Source organism: Diachasma alloeum, unplaced genomic scaffold (assembly GCF_001412515.2).
Source record: "Diachasma alloeum isolate Michigan unplaced genomic scaffold, Dall2.0 Dall_scaffold_00547, whole genome shotgun sequence".
In the NCBI taxonomy this organism is placed as follows: domain Eukaryota; kingdom Metazoa; phylum Arthropoda; class Insecta; order Hymenoptera; family Braconidae; genus Diachasma; species Diachasma alloeum.
The window spans coordinates 919,378-938,302 of record NW_021680679.1 but is presented as its reverse complement, the minus strand read 5'-3'; the positions used below and the strand labels follow the sequence as shown (position 1 = coordinate 938,302).

At 37.5% G+C, this 18,925-nt stretch overlaps 2 protein-coding genes across 2 annotated transcripts; both read right to left on the bottom strand.

The window, feature by feature from the left end:
- Positions 1 to 1,086: 1,086 nt before the first annotated feature.
- LOC107043064 (dopamine D2-like receptor) lies at positions 1,087 to 14,564 on the bottom strand. Its single transcript, XM_015264365.1, has 7 exons — positions 13,934 to 14,564; positions 10,172 to 10,281; positions 8,463 to 8,715; positions 8,137 to 8,237; positions 7,073 to 7,243; positions 4,960 to 5,069; positions 1,087 to 4,859 (listed from the first exon to the last, which is right to left on the bottom strand). The coding sequence occupies exons 1-7, from the start codon at positions 13,955 to 13,957 to the stop codon at positions 4,651 to 4,653; spliced, it is 978 nt and encodes a 325-aa protein (XP_015119851.1). The 5' UTR covers positions 13,958 to 14,564; the 3' UTR covers positions 1,087 to 4,650.
- Positions 13,980 to 14,611, bottom strand: LOC107043055. The gene is made up of 2 exons (XM_015264355.1): positions 14,042 to 14,611; positions 13,980 to 13,994 (listed from the first exon to the last, which is right to left on the bottom strand). Exons 1-2 carry the CDS (start codon positions 14,609 to 14,611, stop codon positions 13,980 to 13,982), a joined length of 585 nt encoding a protein of 194 aa, XP_015119841.1.
- Between the last annotated feature and the right edge of the window lie 4,314 nt (positions 14,612 to 18,925).

The following is an 18,925-nucleotide window of genomic DNA, read 5'->3' as shown; positions in this document are numbered from 1 at the left end:
CGAAGAAATTCTTCTTTGGGACCACACAATTGACACGAAAATAGAAGAAACTAAAGCGATGCAAAACGGTTGACGGTATAGATGGAAGTTGATGTATTTAAATTCAATTCTGATTAATTCCTGTGCATTATAATCACTAGAATTATTTATTTCTGGGACTATAGGATATTCATCACCTCCGCTGTCCTTCTAGCAGCAATTTTTTTTGTTTTTCGTCAACTAGTTTAGTAAAAAGTGTGGCTGTTATGGTTTGCAAAAAATGGATAATATCTACACTTCGATGTGTTCCCACGATGACGGACGAAGCGATGTGTGAATCACAATGCACGAAATGGTGCGTGAATATTGACATTCGTCGACGAAAAATTTCCGCATGTGAAGCGGAGGCCTCTAGTGCAGATATCGAAGTTCGCACCTGAGATCTGTGAAATCTCAGCTTTCGCATGCGAGAGTATCTTCACCAAGAGTAGAATTCCACATCTCAAAAAAATTGAATGAAAAATAATTGTTCTACAATTTGACGAAAACTGTATTTTTTTTTCAATGACCGAGCTGAGTTAGCTCTAGATAAAATTTTGGATGAATTTATCTCACGAATGGAGAGAAGAAGAGGCCTGTTTGCAATGTCACCTCCAAAGTCTGATATACTAATTAATAAACAAAATAAGTGAAAAGTATTACAATGTTTTGAAATAATTGGGGGGAACCAGGGGAAATAAGACCATTTGACCCTCGTGACCCTTGTAATTCCAGAAAAATTTATTCCACACCTCAAATTTTGAACGTTCCGCCGACCCTGATCTTCACACAACTCGAGAATAGGCCCCCTGTACTGGAAAAGAGACCCAGTTCCAGATAGCCAAATCCAGGTCTTTCACAGAATTAGGGTCATATTCTAAGAATTTAGGTATAAGTTATACTACAATTGAGCCCTCCTTAGCTTCGAATTCCCACATAAGTAGAACTCGGTAGGATTACTTAGGATTTAAATTTCGACACGGGAACGTCTACTGTCGAAGATAAGCTAGAATATATGTAGACAATACGTATTATTAAGGATCTTTATTCATTGGTATTTATCGTTACAATGGGTTGAATCCTATTTGAAATAAAAGTTTTCACATGGTTCTAGATGTATGTACAGAATGAGAGAACGTATCAGGTTAGAAAAATATGTTGTTTTTATGTTATATCATAGGGGATATTCTAATGTCATCAGTATGCAGTTTCCTCAGCGTAGAATATTGTTGCTAAACAGCTTATCAACTTACTTTGTCAATTTCAGAAACACTCTTCGGTTATAAGTGTCAGATTTTCATTGGCGCTAACGCGGGGTGACGTAAAATAATAATAAGGGGAATACCACAACCCAGAAACCAATTTCTGCTTGAGTCATTCAAAATCTTTGATGATGGCGACAGCATGTCGATAATTTGTCGACATTTAATTTTCTCGGGATGAGCGTTTCCCAAGAAATACGAAATGATGACAGCTATCAGGAATAATGGAAAAACAGATGAACTATCGTTGCACGCATTGCGTGTGTTTCGCACAGGTTCATTGTGGCATCACGCTAGCATATTTATCAATAATAAATTTTTCTCTCTTGTTCCAAAATGAAGATTGCTTCGTGTATCTTGTACATTTGCTCTTCTGAATTAGCGTTCAACGCTCACCGCTCTACTCTTGCCCGGTTAACGCGACGCCGTCTGCGTTTTCAATAATACAATGTTGTCACATTCGTACTAACGAGTCGAAAATGCAAGTACCTGAATGTGGCAACGGTGCAGGAGAAGATTCACAATTCAGGACGGCGAAGCGACGCTTTTCCGCACGAAACGTGCAAGAATATTATTTTACGTAGCCTTCTAGTATATTTTGGGGATGAAAACTTCTCCAGTCCCCTTTAGAATTTGACTTTTGAGGCTTTCGCGGCTATCATTATTAATATCATTGACTGCCGGATGGATGCCGCATTTGCGGACATTGCAGTCTGCATCTTCAGGGCTATGAGCTCCGATTCCGTAAAAACCTTAACAACCTCAACGGGGATAGAGGATATCAAGTGAACCCTATTTGGAAAACCGTCCTCCCGGTTTTTTAATTGACGAGCTGATCAATTCAAAATGATTGGCTGGCCCCTCTCCCATTCTCGCACCCCCCACCATCGGAGGGGAGGACATATAAGGACGACCCCCGTACATCGGAGCTCAGAATCGGAGGAAGATGCAGACTAGAATGTTTGCGAAACGTCGGCGCAACGCTGAAACCAAACGCGGCATCCATCCGGAATGTTCAATTCAGCAATTATAATACTTTCCATTTGTCTAATGATCAGTACCGCATATAATGAGCGAAATTGGAACAGAAACGAAGCCGCTCCGCGCCAGTTCAGAAGGCTTGAACGTACAATCTTCAAATGCAACGATTACAACTGCAATATCTGAGTGAAATAATCAATGATCAATGAAAAACAGCGCATCAAAATCACCGTGTGATTATAACTTTCATATCTGATTGTACATTCTAATAGATTGTCAGACCCGAAAGTCGAAGCTGCTAAATGTAAGGCTGTTTGGGCAGTATTTCTCCCCTTCTAGCAATCAAAACAGCCTGGTACATGTATTTCCCATCTCGCCATCACTCGGATTCATAGTCCAATCAAAACTTCTGTACCCTAGTGTCTCCGGGTACGGCTTTCTGTGGATTTTTTTTTCTCAATTTTTTCCAACTCCAAGGAAATCAAGTTTTTTAATGAAGCCAAGAATACAGATCATCGACCAGTAACGTCTAACCAACTGATAAATTTTCACATATCTCCAACCATTTTCAACCAAAATATCGCAATTTTTCAACATTTCTTACAAAACTAGGTACAATGTTATCATTTAATTTCAGAATAACCAAGTTCTCTACACAGACTGAAATTCCAACTATTATTTTCTTTTTCGTGTAGATACATACAGATGCCAGTCACGCTGGAAGTGTTTCACCGATTCTCATTATAATGCCCAAACATCCTCAAGAGAATGCGAGAGAAACGACATACCAAATTTAGTGCTATGCAGCAGACTACCGAGCTTCAAAATACTCTTCATCTAGTGCAATCAATTTTTTTGGGCGACGCTGAATACAATGATTAATCAAGAAATTGATGTTACTACCCCCAGAGGGTCCCACTCGCTCCACCCCTCCCCCATCCAAGTGCTGCAATTAGGGAGGGGTCGCGGTGAGCGATCAACAATTCATCTCAATTGCCGAGAATGATGTGATCACTGTAAGTTATTTCTTTTTGATACACACAGATATTGGAATTTATTTCGGTTATCGTAGACGTAATCTCTGTTTATTACAGAGTGTAACGAATTGATTGTGACCCAAAAGAGTCTCAACAAGGGCCAAACGTCTACGAATTGCAATTCCATTGTTTTCACGTTGATAACCGTTAGGCCAAAACGGTCACTTGTATTCCTGGTAACTTTCACTACGCTTGATGACACTTTGTTTATCATATTCTCTTATAACGTATCAGCAGCATTCACACATACCCTGTAGGTGCATTTTTCATAGATTACAAGCATACAATAAAGGAATTTCTACATGATCCAAGTTTTTGATTAATCGTTACAGACTTTTCAACGTTCATCTTCAACAGTCATGCACTGAGGGAATAAATTGGTTCTGCCGGAAAATTATATATACCGCCATCACACAATCTCACGTGGAATATACTGTTAAATACAAGCCATTCAACTATGAATAAGTGTTTATTGGATTTGGGGCGAAACAAATGATAAGAACAAATGAAAAAGAGTGACATGTCCGCTGACTAGGAACGAAGATAAAAGAATAACGAGTATGAAAGAGACGAGCGTACATGAGGGTAGTTGAGAGGGAGGAACAGAACAAATACGCAACAATATAGTCTTTCGGCAGAGCTAATCTTTCTCTCAGCAGGAGTTTCATCAGTGAATGTGAACATGTAGAGTACATTCTGCCGTTTTTTTTAGAAGACACATATTCTATATCCAAGGCCTGCAATAGATGATTTGACCAGTAACAACATCTATCTTGTTGCGTTGATAATCAATTCAAATTGGATATATATTTTCGTTCATCACACCGTATTTCTTATACTCCAGGAGATATCGCTATGTATTGCATAATGTAATACTGCTACGGCATGAGTACTAAATATAGTATATTTACAATTTTCTTTCTATCTACAAATATGCGTATAGCAGAATATCAAAATTATTTCATTATTGATCTAGGAATGGTGAACATTGTGATTGATGGCATAAATAGTGCATTTATGGATGGATAGATTTTTGAGATGGGTGATATAATTTTGATACAACAAGCTATCTTGTTCACAGATCAAGTGTCAGTATGATCTTGACGGCGTTAGATTTGTTAAACTGACTACATGAAAGTGAGAATTCTTCCGATCAACCATCAACGCTTCCACAATTGATCGTGTGCTGGAGGCAATCCGTCATTCGCATCAAGCATGCACACGTATTTGATATTAATTCATTCGATCAAGTGTGTGCTTGATCAGTAATGCGTATTCTTGTCGCAATTTGATTGGTACATCATTTTAATCGATGAAGTCTCGCATACGTGTGGTATAATATTTGTAATAACTTAGATCCTAATCAACTTACGGAATGCTTTCCGAAATTCAGGATTGAACACTGTGTAAATGACAGGATTGACGAAACTGTTCATATATCCTAACCAAGATGTCACAATGAAGGCAGCTACACCGGGTTCACAGTTCATTTGTAATTTTGTACAAATGGCATCCATGACGTTGCAGGTAAAAAATGGTACCCAGCATATGAGAAAGACACCTGTATTAACAGAATTGAACAAGTGATACTTCAGTTATCGGAGAAGTATCAGGTGAAAGGATAATTAAATAATAATGGAGCTATTATATCATCCTCTTACCGAGTACAATGGCTAGAGTCTTAGTAGCTTTACGCTCCCTTTTTGCCGAACTCTTTTCCCTCTTTTTCTTGCTCGCTTTGTTGGTTTTGTAAATGGTGAATCGCGAGCAACTGCCTTCGATTTTAGTTTCCTTTTTGCACAAATTGCTCGCAGCGAGAATGCTCGGGCTTTTCTTCAACTGTAACGGCAAAAAAGAGCTGACCGTTTTCAGTCTCTTTAGTTCCTGCTTGTTAAGACCATTGCCATTATTCTTCGCCTGATGAGCACATTTAGGGGGTGGGGATGATGATGTTGATGATGACGGGGCTGACGTGACTCTTGGGTTAGGACTTGGACTTGAATTTAAGTCCATTGAATCGTGAGGGAGCACTGAGACTGCTTCATTATCGTAAACTGGGTTTTTTCCCAATGCCTGGGCCACCACTCTGGAAAAATTTCAAATTCCAAAGATATCATCATTCGTGAGCCCGACACGGGCCTCGCTACGCGCGCGCCTGATTGGCTAGTGATTTATGCATATTATTTTCGATCATTATGTGTTTGTATATTCATTAAAAAGGAGTTATTGTCCGCTTTTATTGAGCTCAGATTTGAGACAAAATTTCAGAAATGATTTCTAAAAATTTGGATTCATAAGCTAAGATCAACGTGAAATATTCCCAAGTCTAGCACATGCTTGGCGAAACAGATTGCTGACTACAAATATTTCACCTATTTTTTAATGGAGGATGCTGTGATGCATTATTTAAATCAATTAACAGTGAATGTACCATTGCAATCCATTTAATCATCTTCGCGTAAATCGCGAATAAAGAAATAGCAACAGATTCATTTACCTAAGATTACAGAATGACGCGACATTTTCCCAACTGCTGAGATAATATAATTTACTCCAAAATCTTATTCCAGTGTTGCGAGATGTGAAGTTCACGTCTCATTACGGGTCGCTTTATCAGCGTGACACATTTTACGAACTCAACGGTGTTAAACTATGCACGGATACGCGCTCACTGATTGCTCTTTATGCTATTGCTGTCTGAAATACGGTGAATACAAATGATTAACGAAAAATTGAATTCGTTTGTCAACGTGGAACCCGACAGAGTCCTTAATCACCGTCGGAAATTTTCTGATTTCGTCTGAAAAAATTCAATAGAAAGCCCTAACGTTTTCTCCACGAAATTCTGTTGAATTTTTATTGAAACTGTAAGAATTCTATTGAAAATCTCTGTTTGTTATTTGCGCCAATTCTGTTAAAAAATTATGCACCTTCCATGCGCGTTTTTAAAGAGACACAGTCAAGGGTTTATATAAGCAACCATAGGGACAATAGCCCGAGTGGAAATTTCACTCAGTTAGCTTGGAACTACATTAGTTTTAGGTTGAATACTGGTCAGAATTTATTGATTAGACTTTCGGATCAGGATCTGATGAGATTCTGAATGGAGTATCTGTATCCATTGTGGCGGAGTGAATTGTGATCCTATTCTGATCAGTCAAATCTCGACTAGATCCGTATCGGATCCGGTACTGTTCAGGAAGATCGAATCCTAGAATTTTGACCAGGCATGGACCCAAACAAGCGTTACATTTCTGATCCAAAAGGGATCAAAATCAGTTTTTGCTGGTCAGTCTCTTATTCTATCCTAATTTGAATTTCCACTCGGGAGGAGAGTGGGATTCCCCGAATCCGTATACCCCCACTACGCGCGCTTGTAGAGAATGACAGGGTAAACTTGCATCACCTTCCATAGAATCGGCGCAAAGAAAACGATTTTTAAAAGAATTCTCATAAACTTGCAATAGAAATGCAATAGAATTTCTTACAGAAAGCGATCGGATTTTCTGTGGGATTTTTTCATGCGCATGTACCGTATCACCGAGAAATCTCCACAAATACGGCTTTGTTCGCCGTACTCGGAAGCACCGTAACTACTTACGAAACCCCACAAAATATCAGTTATCCTTCAATCGTCAGGATTTCTCAGCAGATGTCGATTGACCCGGCGATTATGATATTAACTCCCACGCTATCAATTGCCGACGTAGATTTTATCTGAGGTAACCTGGCAACTACATTGTGTTTGCTCAGAAAAATGGAACATATACTTACGTTGCTTCCTCGACGACAGTAGCCATGAAGCATTCTGTGCCCTTTTCGCTGAAAGCAGTGGGATCCAGAGGGGTCTCGTCTTCATCCTCGTTGCTACCTGAAGCTGTATTCGTTGGTTCTTCATGAACTGCACCGACGAGGGTGGCTGTACCTAGAGCCGTCTCGGCGAATCTTACAACAGAGTAAGCACTATATATGATTTTAAGGGAATTGGAGCTTTCGAGGTATTTCGAGGACATTATGTGGTCGAAGAATGCACGTGTGAAAAATTTTTATTGAAAAACCTGGCGAATTGGAAATTCCACAGCTTCACTGCGCGTGTTTTCAATACGAAATGTCAAATAGAAACTATTTTACAGAAAAAAATCAGTTGAATTTCGTTTTTTTATTGTTTTCTATTGAGGTATTTTTTTCATTGGAATTCCTTCACACGAATTTTATAAGTTTTTTCCACTCTATATTTCTTATCCTTTCTTAAACAAAAATTGAACGAAAAAACTTGGAAAATTTGAGGCGAGGAGATTCCACAAAAAATATTTTTCGATAGAATCGGCCAAAAACCAGGAGAAGAAACTGCTGTACTAAACATAAAAATCCATTGGATTTCTTTTAAACTTGTATTGAAAATTCTATGAGTTTTTGGCCGAGTCTATTGAAGAATTCTACAGCTGTACTGCACTTTTTATAAAAAATTTCTATAGAAATTTCTATACGATTTCCTCGACATGAATTCTCCAAGTTTTTTCTACTTCATTTTCTTTTCCTTTTCATAGAAAAACCATCAAACCAAATAACTTGGAAAGTTTGAGCCTAGAAATATCTAAAAATATCTCATTACTTGTACAAAAAACTTGAATTCTATTGATTTTTTATGAAGAATATTTTTCATTGAACATTTCCACTGAAAAAAAAAAGCAGATAAGCTGCGGAATTTTCCAATCAAATCTGGCAAAACCTGATACAAAGTTCGATAGAAATCTAATGGAATTCTCTTGAGAATTGGTCACGTGTTCCTATGAAATTTTTCGTACGTGTGCTCCTGCGAGGACTGTCATTCCACTCACCTCTGAGTGTGGACGATGTTCTCTATAATACTCCCTGGTTTCACGTCTTTTAAGTTGGATTTCTTATTAGCTCTCGCGCGGGCAGCCCGATTCCGTAGAGCCTGTCATTCAGAAACAAAAGATCTGGCTAAGATCTGGCCCAATACAATGAATACGAGGAATGCGTTGATGTTATTGAGATCCCGCCAAGTTAATAATCTATTGTATGACGTATTCTGCACTATCTACTATAAGATTAAACTTATCCCATCGACACTTGGAACGCTAGAGTTCAACGAACATCTTAATCACCCCTGTAGTACCTCTGAAATACTTGATTAACACACCTTGAATATGTTCCAATACAGAAAGACCATGATGATACAAGGAATGTAGAAGCTCGACAGGCTTGAGTAGATGATGAAGTCAGAGTTGTAGAATAAACACAAGTCTGGAAGCCGTTCTGGTGTATTGTTTAGGCCGAGAACAATTGGACTGCCGATTGCAGCGGAAATCGCCCAGACCAGAAGAATTGTTAGCCACACTCTCCTATTGTTCTTATGTTTGGCATATTTTATTGGCTGCGTGACTGCGATGTATCTGCAAAATGGAAATTTGTCTCGTCGATTTTTCCATTCTAGTCGAAGAATTATAATGAATGATCATCTTCATTGATTCGTTTTTTCATGATCTTTATTGGACAACTGAGCACAGCTCATTTTATTATGTGGAATATTCATCACATAGACATCACACTAACTGGAGATGGGTCACTCGAAACTAGTGAACACGTCTCTAAAAATTAGTGATAACTGGGGGGCGTAGCCTCTTGCGTGTTCCGCTCGCCAACCCCCATTTGACCCGCATTATTTATTCGGACCCTTGTGACTCTTAATCTGACCTTTGAGACCCTTAATCTGACCCTTGCGACCCTTAATCTGACCCTTGCGACCCTTAATCTGGTCCTTGCGACCCTTAATCTAATCCTTTGCGACCCTTAATCTGATCCTTGCGGCCCTTAATCTGATCCTTGCGGCCCTTAAGCTGATTCTTGTAACCCTTATTTAGGCCTTCAATCTGACTCTACCAACCGGTATTGAAACCCTTAATCTGACCCTTGTGACCTTTGTGGCCCTTAATCTAACTCATATGACCCTTAATCTGACCCTCATTTGGACCCTTATTCTAACACTCATGACCTTTATTCTAACTCTCATGACTCTTTTTCTGACCCTTATGACCTTTATTACGACCTTTGAGCCCCTTTTGGTCCCCTTTAGAGACGCTTATTACCCTTATTGGGACCCTTAATCTGGCCCTTGTGACCTTTATTCTGACCCAGGTGGCCCTTATTCTGACCCTCATGACCCTTAATCCGACTCACGTGACCCTTCATCTGACCCTTGGGACTCTTATTCTGACCCTCGTGACCATTATTTTGACCCTTGTGACGATAAATTTTGAAGTTTTAATTTCGAGTACCAAATTTTCATCACCCGAAGTCGATTTGGACTTTTTCAATATAGACAAATATCATTAACGAGATGAGAAAAAGCGATTTGAAATAAAATCCTTCGCTCGTTACCCCCGAATGCTATGGAATTGTCATTTTTACTGAATGGATATTGATAACTAATCAATTTATTTTAAATAATAAAATCACTGTAAAATGTCCGGAAACTTAGGGTCTAATGGGGCTCGAATAAAAGCTCTGACGTTCGACTACAAAAATAGAAACGCATTTCACTGGCGAAAAAAAGCCAAAGTGCTCGGATATCCTTACGAGAGCTATTTCTGTGAAGATGTATTCTCACTTATTGTTAGTCGAATATCACAATACACTAGTTACGAAATGTCGAAAAGGTCACGATAATAAAGTCATATTCGATAAAGTTGAAATTGCGATGAAGTAGTGAATAGCTCATCGATTTTAAAGGGCATTTGTCAGGAATTCTGCCAATTATTTCTGTAAATAGATGTCCAACAGTGTTCGCTGGACACTGGCTGGACAAGTAGACGGGCATTAAACAATAATAGAATCACAGTCTGTTCTCACCTGTCAATTGATATGGCGACTAAATTGAAGATTGAACTCGTGCTGCACGTAACATCCATCGCAATATAGAAGTCACAGACAAAGCTCGGTAATGCCCACGTGCCATTCACCTACAATAAACATAGAAGAAGTAATTTAGTAATGGAACTGGGTTACTCATCTGAACAATGTGAGCATTATTGAGAGAATGATGGTTTCCGAGAATGGGGGGGACGTCGGTTAATATTGATGAAAAGGAAGTTCTGAATTCTTCTTCCAACAAAAGAGGTAGGGAAACTGGGCTTTGGAGAATGAATTGATCATGAATCAGTTCATAATTTATGTCCTGAGGGTCAAGGAGCAGGTGCCCCGGAAGACTCATTGTGGTACTTCTTGTCGGTAGGCTGAAGAGCTATCGGACCCCGACTATTCTCCGATTTTCGCGGCTGAATGGCACGTCAGAGGGTGACCCTGATGGTGACCCTTGCACAATCTTTGCCTCCCAGGCTTCTCCCCCAGGCAATTACGACGCATGTTCTATGTCTAGCCGAAAGCCTCATCTCTCACCTATAGTGAGAATGGAGGGGTTTTCGGGGGAATAATGTATATATTTTTTGTCCGGGCCAGAATTTGTTCGACTCTGGCGTGATTGATGCGACATAGGCCTTATTTTTGTTTCCTCTGTGACGTTGCTTTTTTGAGATGTTTGGGGGGATGAACGAATTGAAAGCGTGAGGAACGGGGGCAGGCGGGATGCACTAAATATTTGGAGGATTTTTGAAAAAAAAAAATGTTGGGTTTTCTGAGGAATTGAATAAATGGTCACAGTTGAAAATTTTCGTCTGAATTTTCGGTGACAAATAGCGGAAATTTTTATTGTTTGATTTCCACTGAAATTTCAGGAAATCTTGTCGTCGAAAAATCAAATATTCCATTGATTTTTTATTCGAATGGTCTGAAGAACAATAAATACAGGATTTTTCGACTGGTAGAGGCTCCTGCAGATGAAATAGACATAAAACTCTGTATAGGACTGACACAAATAGAAAAAGTACTGAGAGATTTCGAAAAGCCAAAATGAGAGAGAAGGGCAACCACGGAAAAGACTCCGAACCCTATGTTTAAATGATCTGTGGTAATGATAATATTAGTGCTTGTGATAACACAACTACGAAATAAAATATTACTTTTATATATGTATTGGAGAAAGGAGCAGGTTTATGTAAGATCATCAATGAATAAATATCTATCTAATTTGCTGGATTTTTCAGGTCAACTATTCCATAGAAATCAAGAAAATTTAGGAAAAATTGAAAATGTAGAAACAAGATAACATGAATTTAAAAAAATGAATAACTAAATAAATAAATAAATGTATAAATAAAATTTAGAAACAAGATAACATGAATTTCCGTCTCACTCCCACCGAAAACCCATGAATTTCCTTGATTTCTACGCAAATCTTGAAATTTCATAATTATTTTTCCGTTAAATCGGATTCAATGTCACTCTCATAAGAATTACTACAATATTTCTTCCCCGAAATTTCGAAAAATTTCCAACTGTCTTTGAGGATTTTAAAGTATTCTCAAGTTTATGGAATTGTTGAATGAGTTTATGGAAAGGATCACGAAAGGATAGAAGACACTGCGAATAATATAGTCATTCCAAGTGTTAAAAAGAATTGTAATACTTTTCCGGGTGATAAATAACATTTTTATTCAATTTATTGAGGGTATTTAGTGCGAGAAACGGCATCGAACGACAGGCCTAAATTCCATCCTTTCAGGAATGTTTTCTCTAATGTGATTGGTGTAGGGGTTATATTGTGCCCCCCGATGAACTTGTTTTCCTTCGGAATTTGTTGGGGTCAGGATGAATTAAGCACATATTGAAGGGAGGAAATAAGGAGTTTTCCACACAATTTGGTGGATTTTTGAGAAAAAAATCTAGGGTTTTCTATAGGGAAATAAAGATGTTCGAGGATTCCTGAAAATTCTCAAGTTTATGGAATCGTCGTATCAATTTATGGAAAGGATCATAAAAGGAGAAAAGACACTCTGAGTTATAATGCTTTTCCGAGTGTCAAATAGAATTATAATACTCTTCCGGGTGTTGAATAGCTTTTTTATTCAACTTCTTGAGATATATTGGGAGCCTTTAATGCGGGAATCTCGGAGTCAATCGATAGGCCTAAATTCCATCCTTTCACGGACATTTACTTCAATGTGATTGGTGTAGGGGTCATTTTTTTGTGTCCCTTACAAATTAGTTTTCTCTCGAAATTTTTTGAAACAAAAAAAACAAAAATCTACTCTTTTCCAAGACATTGAAGCGGATGTCTGATGATTCTTGAAAATTCACAAGTTTCTTTTGCAATTTTTTTTATATGGACGCGGGAGTATTCTCAAAAATTTGATTGATTTTTGAAAACAAAAAACAGGTTTTTCTAAGAAATTGCAGACAATGAATGAGGATTCCTAAATATTTTCAAGTTTATAGAATCGTCGCATCAATTTATAGAATGGATCATAAAAGGAAAAAAGACACTCTTTCGGGCGTTGAATAGCATTTTTATTCAACTTCTTGAGAGATATCGGGAGCATTTAATGTGGGGAACTCAGAATCGATCGATAGGCCTAAATTCCATCCATTCACGGATATTTACTTGAATGTGACTGGTGTAGGGGTTATATTTTTCTTCCCCCTATGAACTTCTCTTCTTTCAGAATTTTTTTGGGGTATGGACGAATAATGGATGACCACATAGAAGGGGAGAAGTAGAAAGTTATCTAAACAATTTGGCGGACTTTTGAGAAAAAAACTCTAACGTTCTCCACGAAATTGAAGAAAATCCTCGACGATTCCGAAATATTCTCAAGTTTATGAAATCGTCGCAACAATTTATGGAAAGGGTCATGGAAAGGAAAAAAGGTCTTGCGAATTATAATGCTTTTTCGAGTGCGGAATGAAATTATGATACTTTTCCGGGTATTTAATAGCATTTTTATGAAATTTATTGAGAGTATTCAATGCAGGAAACTTGGCATCAATCGATAGGCCTAAACTCCATCCTTTCACAAATATTTTCTTCAATTTAATTGACGTACAGTTTATTATTATCATTTTTTTCAAGGGAAATTCGGTTGCAGACGATTTCCACAACTTCAATATTTGTTTCTTCAATCGGTTGTTGAAATTCCACAACTACTTGGTAAATTTCAACACATTAAAAGAACACAGTGGCAACATAGTGAGTCTTAATATGAAAGATAGAATGCAGGACCATACCCTCCACACTCGAAAATTTACTATTTTAAATAGTAATTTTAAGAACAAATAAAAAATACGACGTAAATCCTTTTGAAAAATTACTGCTGGCGTCGAAGCGTCGAAGAAAAGAGGTGACCCTTAGGATCCTTTAACCCTTCTGATTACTTCACTTGACTCTCGCGTTTGAACTCTTGACCCTTAAGGTCATTTGACCCTTACGATCACTTCGTTCGTCCCTCCCGTTTGACCCTCAACTCCGTTTGATCCTTATAATCGCTCTTTTCCCGTTTAAAAATGATCGAGGCCAGGTATCTTATAAGAAGCCCACGAAACTAAACATTCAGGAGGCGATAACAGCGCCGAGAGTGGGGGTAGGCCCCGAGCGCTCAGAGCTCATGATATCTTATAGAGAGGTATCTTATATAAAGCCTCGACTGTAGTCGTTAAAATTCCCGAAATAATTTCAGCGTGCGCCCCCTGTCAACAATAAAATAAACGACAAGTACTCACCAACACGTAAACAGCAAATGGCATTACAAGAACAGCAACGAGTAAATCAGCAAGTGCCAAACTGACGATGAAGTAATTAGTGACAGTCTGCAAGGCCCTTTCCCTCACAACAGCAAGTATAACGAGTACATTTCCGAACAGCGTTAAACACGGTACAATAACGAGAATCAAAGCCCACCAGTTGTTAACCGAGGACTTCTCCTGACTAGCATTGCACTCGGAATTAACATCACTAGTTTCATTAGTCGCGCCACATGTGTCATTAACTTTCGTCGAATTGAGACCTATTCCAGAGTCGTAGTAAGTGGTGAGATTCAATACACTGTAATTCAATCTTTTTATGTACTCATTGAGATCGTCGAAGACAAAGAGATTGGATATCAATGTGTAGTTGTCCACGTCTGTTGTGTTATCTATCGACTCAAATCTTGCTATTGTTGTTGCAAATGTTGAATTTGTTATGGTGTCGTTGGACCATTCAAACTCAACGCTGGAATTACTCAGTATTTCATTTTCGGATAGGTAGGTTACGTTATTTATAGCTGTACTGGATAGCACTCTTATCCTTCCACCGACGATGCCACCTCCTGGCGGTTCGTCCAGATACGGTAGCTCGTAGGTTCGCGTTATGTTTTCCTTAGCGAAAGCCGGATATCGGCTGATTATCTCCTTTTCCATATCTACCGGATATTAATTCACTGGTATTACGGCCCCTAGGTCTGTTTGAGCTTCGGTTTTGCTCTCATTTTGCGATAATTTAGCTCATGCTCTCGCGGGTTTTAGGGGGAGTCGGGAGGAGTCAAACATTGATACGTCTCGTGTACCCTGACTGCATAATTTTAGTTGAAGGTCTGAAGAGATCGTGAATTTGGAGGCGGGCAGGTGACACCGGGGGTCGGACTCAACTGTTTTAGGTCAGTTCCTTCGTGTGTACTGCAGACAGCGCTGGAACATAAATGTAAGAGTGACATGGAGAGGTGGCACTTGAAGGGATGAAGGCACCCCGCAAATTATTAATGAAGGAGTTGGACTTCGGTCAAGTTGAAATTGAATGAAATTCGGGACCTCTGGGGGGAAGTTTATGGTCGCTGACATGCCAAGCACTGGGTTTACAGTGGACATTTACTAATGTGGGGACTATTGTTGGTATTCAGTGAGAGCAATTATTAGTGTTTTGAATAATTGCTCGTTCAGATTTTCGTTATTTAGCATTTTAAGGATTCCAAGGAGTTTGGGTTTTTTTAGGCGGAGAAATGGTTCTCTAATTTTGTAGTCGAACATCAAAGGTGTCGTTTGAGTCGTCTTTGACCCTAAATTTTCGAACATTTTGCGATGATTTTATTATTTGAACTTTGCAGGTCTGAATTTAAATCTCGATATTGAACCGTTAGGAAACATTTTTTTAATCGGAAAAAAATTAGAAAGTTTACTTTTGGAGGAAGATTAATATTTCAACAATTTAAAAATTGCAATTTTTGAAAATTCCGAGCAATTCTATAAATAATTTATAAATAATTTTCCGTCATAATATAAGGTTTCCGCTGGTTTAAACCGTTATACTTATTCATTTATAAACAACGAATGTTTAACAAAATAATAATTCTGTGCAAAATGTACATCCATAATTTTTTTTCGAAGTTTTTTCACGCAATTTCATTTACAAATTTCATGATTGGAAATGGTTGACTCTATAGTGTGGCTTGTACCAAACTGTAAAAGCTACTTGGACATCCTTAATTAATGGGTTTAATTAATCCTAAACTTTATTTGGAATTCAAGTTTTTTTAAATGTCTAAAGTGAAAATTGCCCTATTTATTCATGCGATTTTTTATGAATATTTCATGGGAAGGAAGCAATGAATGTTGATTTTTCTAAGAATGTTTTTCTCTTGCAATTTTTTCTGTAAGAAATTTTAGACATGCATTTCCCCTCTTTTAATTTTCGTGGTGACAGAAAAAAAACAAAATTCCAAAAGAGTCCAAAAATACAGGAAAATCGGGTGAAGAAACGGTTCTTCAACAGATTTTTCTGTATTTTTTTATTCTCTCGCAAATTTTGCATTTTGTTTTTCTCCAACTGTGAAAAATAGACACTGCGTATTTTTCTATGAAATTTAAAAAAATCATTAAAATTTTCCAAGGAAAGCTCTAGGTTTTTCTATCGATTTTTTACGCCTTCTCATTTTAATATGGAGCACCCAAAAAAACAAGCTCAATTTTAATACTTATGATCTCAAATTAAGACTTTCAAAAATCTCATTTCAAGACATTTGAACTCTTAAAATGGCGTATTATTTTTTGAGTCAATTTAACTAGAAATTCCATTCGCTTTTCTTCTTGCGATGTCTTTTATAATAACTCTTGGGCATGCATTTCCTCTCTAATTTTTCCTCGCCTTTATAATGAAAAAATAAACGAAAAAATCTCGAGAGAAAAAAAATACCGAAAAATCACAATCTGTTAGTTTTTCGAGCTCACATTTGTCGGAGCGCAAAATTGCTCGAGAGAACGCAACGAAATTTTCAATGGTAATGGAACAAAAACACTAGAATTTCCCATCGGGAGCACGAGGTTTTTCTATCAAATTTTCTCCCGCGTCATGATCCTGGATGAGGAATCGATCCTCACGAAGATTTCTCATCTTTCTTGCCCAGAAAATGTCAGGATACGATGATCAGACCGAACGTCTGTGTGTGCATGGGTATGGCATGCGCCGATATCAGTTAGTAAAGTGTTATGTACCTTACCAGCGCGTTAGTTGTTCAATACGGCGAGCCGAGTATCTCAAACGTGATAGGAGAATTGCAGTGCTGCTGGCCGCCCGCTCCACTCACTCCCGAATTTACGTGCGTTGGTATGGGCGGGCTGGAGTGGGTGTAACCCGCTGAATGAGTTGCGGAAACAACTTCCCGATATCGAGAAATCCCGCTGGAAATTGACGAAATACAATAATCCCATGAGCTTTTATTCAGTTTCATTTTTAACTACATTGGTTCGAAGTGCAGTTGCAAATTGCCCGAGGGCCTTCCGCCCATCGTTTTTTGTTAATGGTTGTATTTAAAAATCGAGTCAGATGTAAATCATATGGAGCGATTTAAGGAGCATTTGAATTTTCAATGTTGGGAATTTGAATTCAATTTAAAATTAAATCGTTCATGCACTGACTGCAGATTTTTCTTGTGAAGGGATCATTTATATTTTGATGGCAGCTTGAATTTTTTAATTTATTGGAAAAATTAATTATTGCAGTCGTGACTGTTGGAAATAAAATAAAAATTTAAAATTGAAAATGGAAAATTGAGTGATATCTCCTAACTTGTATTGATTTTTATGAAATTGTGAATTTTCAATGGAGAAATTCCTCAAAATTTCAGTGGAATTGTCACTTGATAAGATTTTCCAAAAAAGTTTACTGTTTGAATTTCTTAATTCATTATGAAAAATTAAATATCGTAGTCCTGACTGTTGGAAAAAAATAAAATTTCGAAATCCTCGAAAAATTCCATTACATTAAATTTCCATTAAATTTACATTAAAGAAGGGAATTTATATAGCGTTCCACATCTTTTGTTACGTCATAGGAAATGATTGGATGGGATTTGGATGAGGTAGGAGGGGAACCTGGATTATTCGCAATATGAACAACCAGAAAATTAGTTTTCCGGCCAAAAAAAAATTTCCAAACTTTCCTGAATTTGCAGGGAATATCTGAACGAAAATTCACAGTTTGCATAAATTTCTTTATCAAATTGTACTGGAAATTTCAGCCAAAAATTTTCAAGTTTAGAAATTTTTTAAACTCAAATCAATTTTTTAATTAAATTTCATAATTTACAAATAGCCGAAATTTTAAATTTCCAACAAATTCACTTATCCTATAGATCATACACGCTGACTGGAAATTTTCAATAAATCAGTGGTCATTAGAGTATTCCTGAATTTTAACTCGAAATTTCGCGAGTAATTTAACAGTGCACGTTATTCCGATACATTAAAGAATTAGGCCGTCATCAGCCGTTGAGATAAAAATCGATTAACCTGATAATTGATATAATTACATTCTCCTGACTTGTTCGTACCCGAGGTGACGGGGTAGTTGTCAGTAGTATCGGAATAATCTCAAAATTATCAAGAAAATCACGTCCCAATTACGCGATGGCCCGGCGGCCTATCGCAATGGATTAACTACTTGCACTCCGCCACACGGACGAAAAAATTTCATTTACATGAATTGATTTCCAGAGAACTTTCCATTAGTTCCTGACCGATTCTATTAAAGACTTCCACAACTCATCTGCGTATTCCTTTTTGTTCAATCGAAATGTTTAACGAAAAATCTTCTATAGAAAGAATTAGTAGGAGATCAAGATGTTTTCTATAGAAATTTCTCGGCGCAGGTTTTTACGTTTTTTTCGTTTGATTTCTCAATGAAAAAAGGAAAGATAGACAGGAATAGTCATATCCATAAATCATAATTACATTAAATTCTATTATTCTATTGAGATATTTTCTATAGAAACTCCTCGCCTCAAATTTTTTAATCTTTTTCGTTAGATTTTGTTAATGAAAATTGAAGAAAAATAGAACGGAAAAAAATCATGTCAAGGACAAATATGCGCAGAAAATTTTATAATTCAATTCTAAAAATACTAAGGATTCATAATTCATTTAGAATTTTTTTCTCTTCAAGACGACTGAATTTAATTATTCGAAGCTTTCAAATACATATTTCGAGCTTTTCCCCACCTTTTCAATCATTTTTTCATTCGATAGCCCGGGGAGTTTCTCGTCGAGATACATTTCTCAATCTGCCGGCTGTGAAGATTCCCCTTCTCAATTGAATAAGATTAATGAATTTTATTTAATCCAAGGGGGGAAATCTTCACAACAGGAGAATTGAAAAATGTATCTCAATCAGAAATTTCTCGAGCTTTCAACGAAAAAATGAATAATGATGCGGAAGATGGGGATTAGTTTAGAATTTGCGGGTGA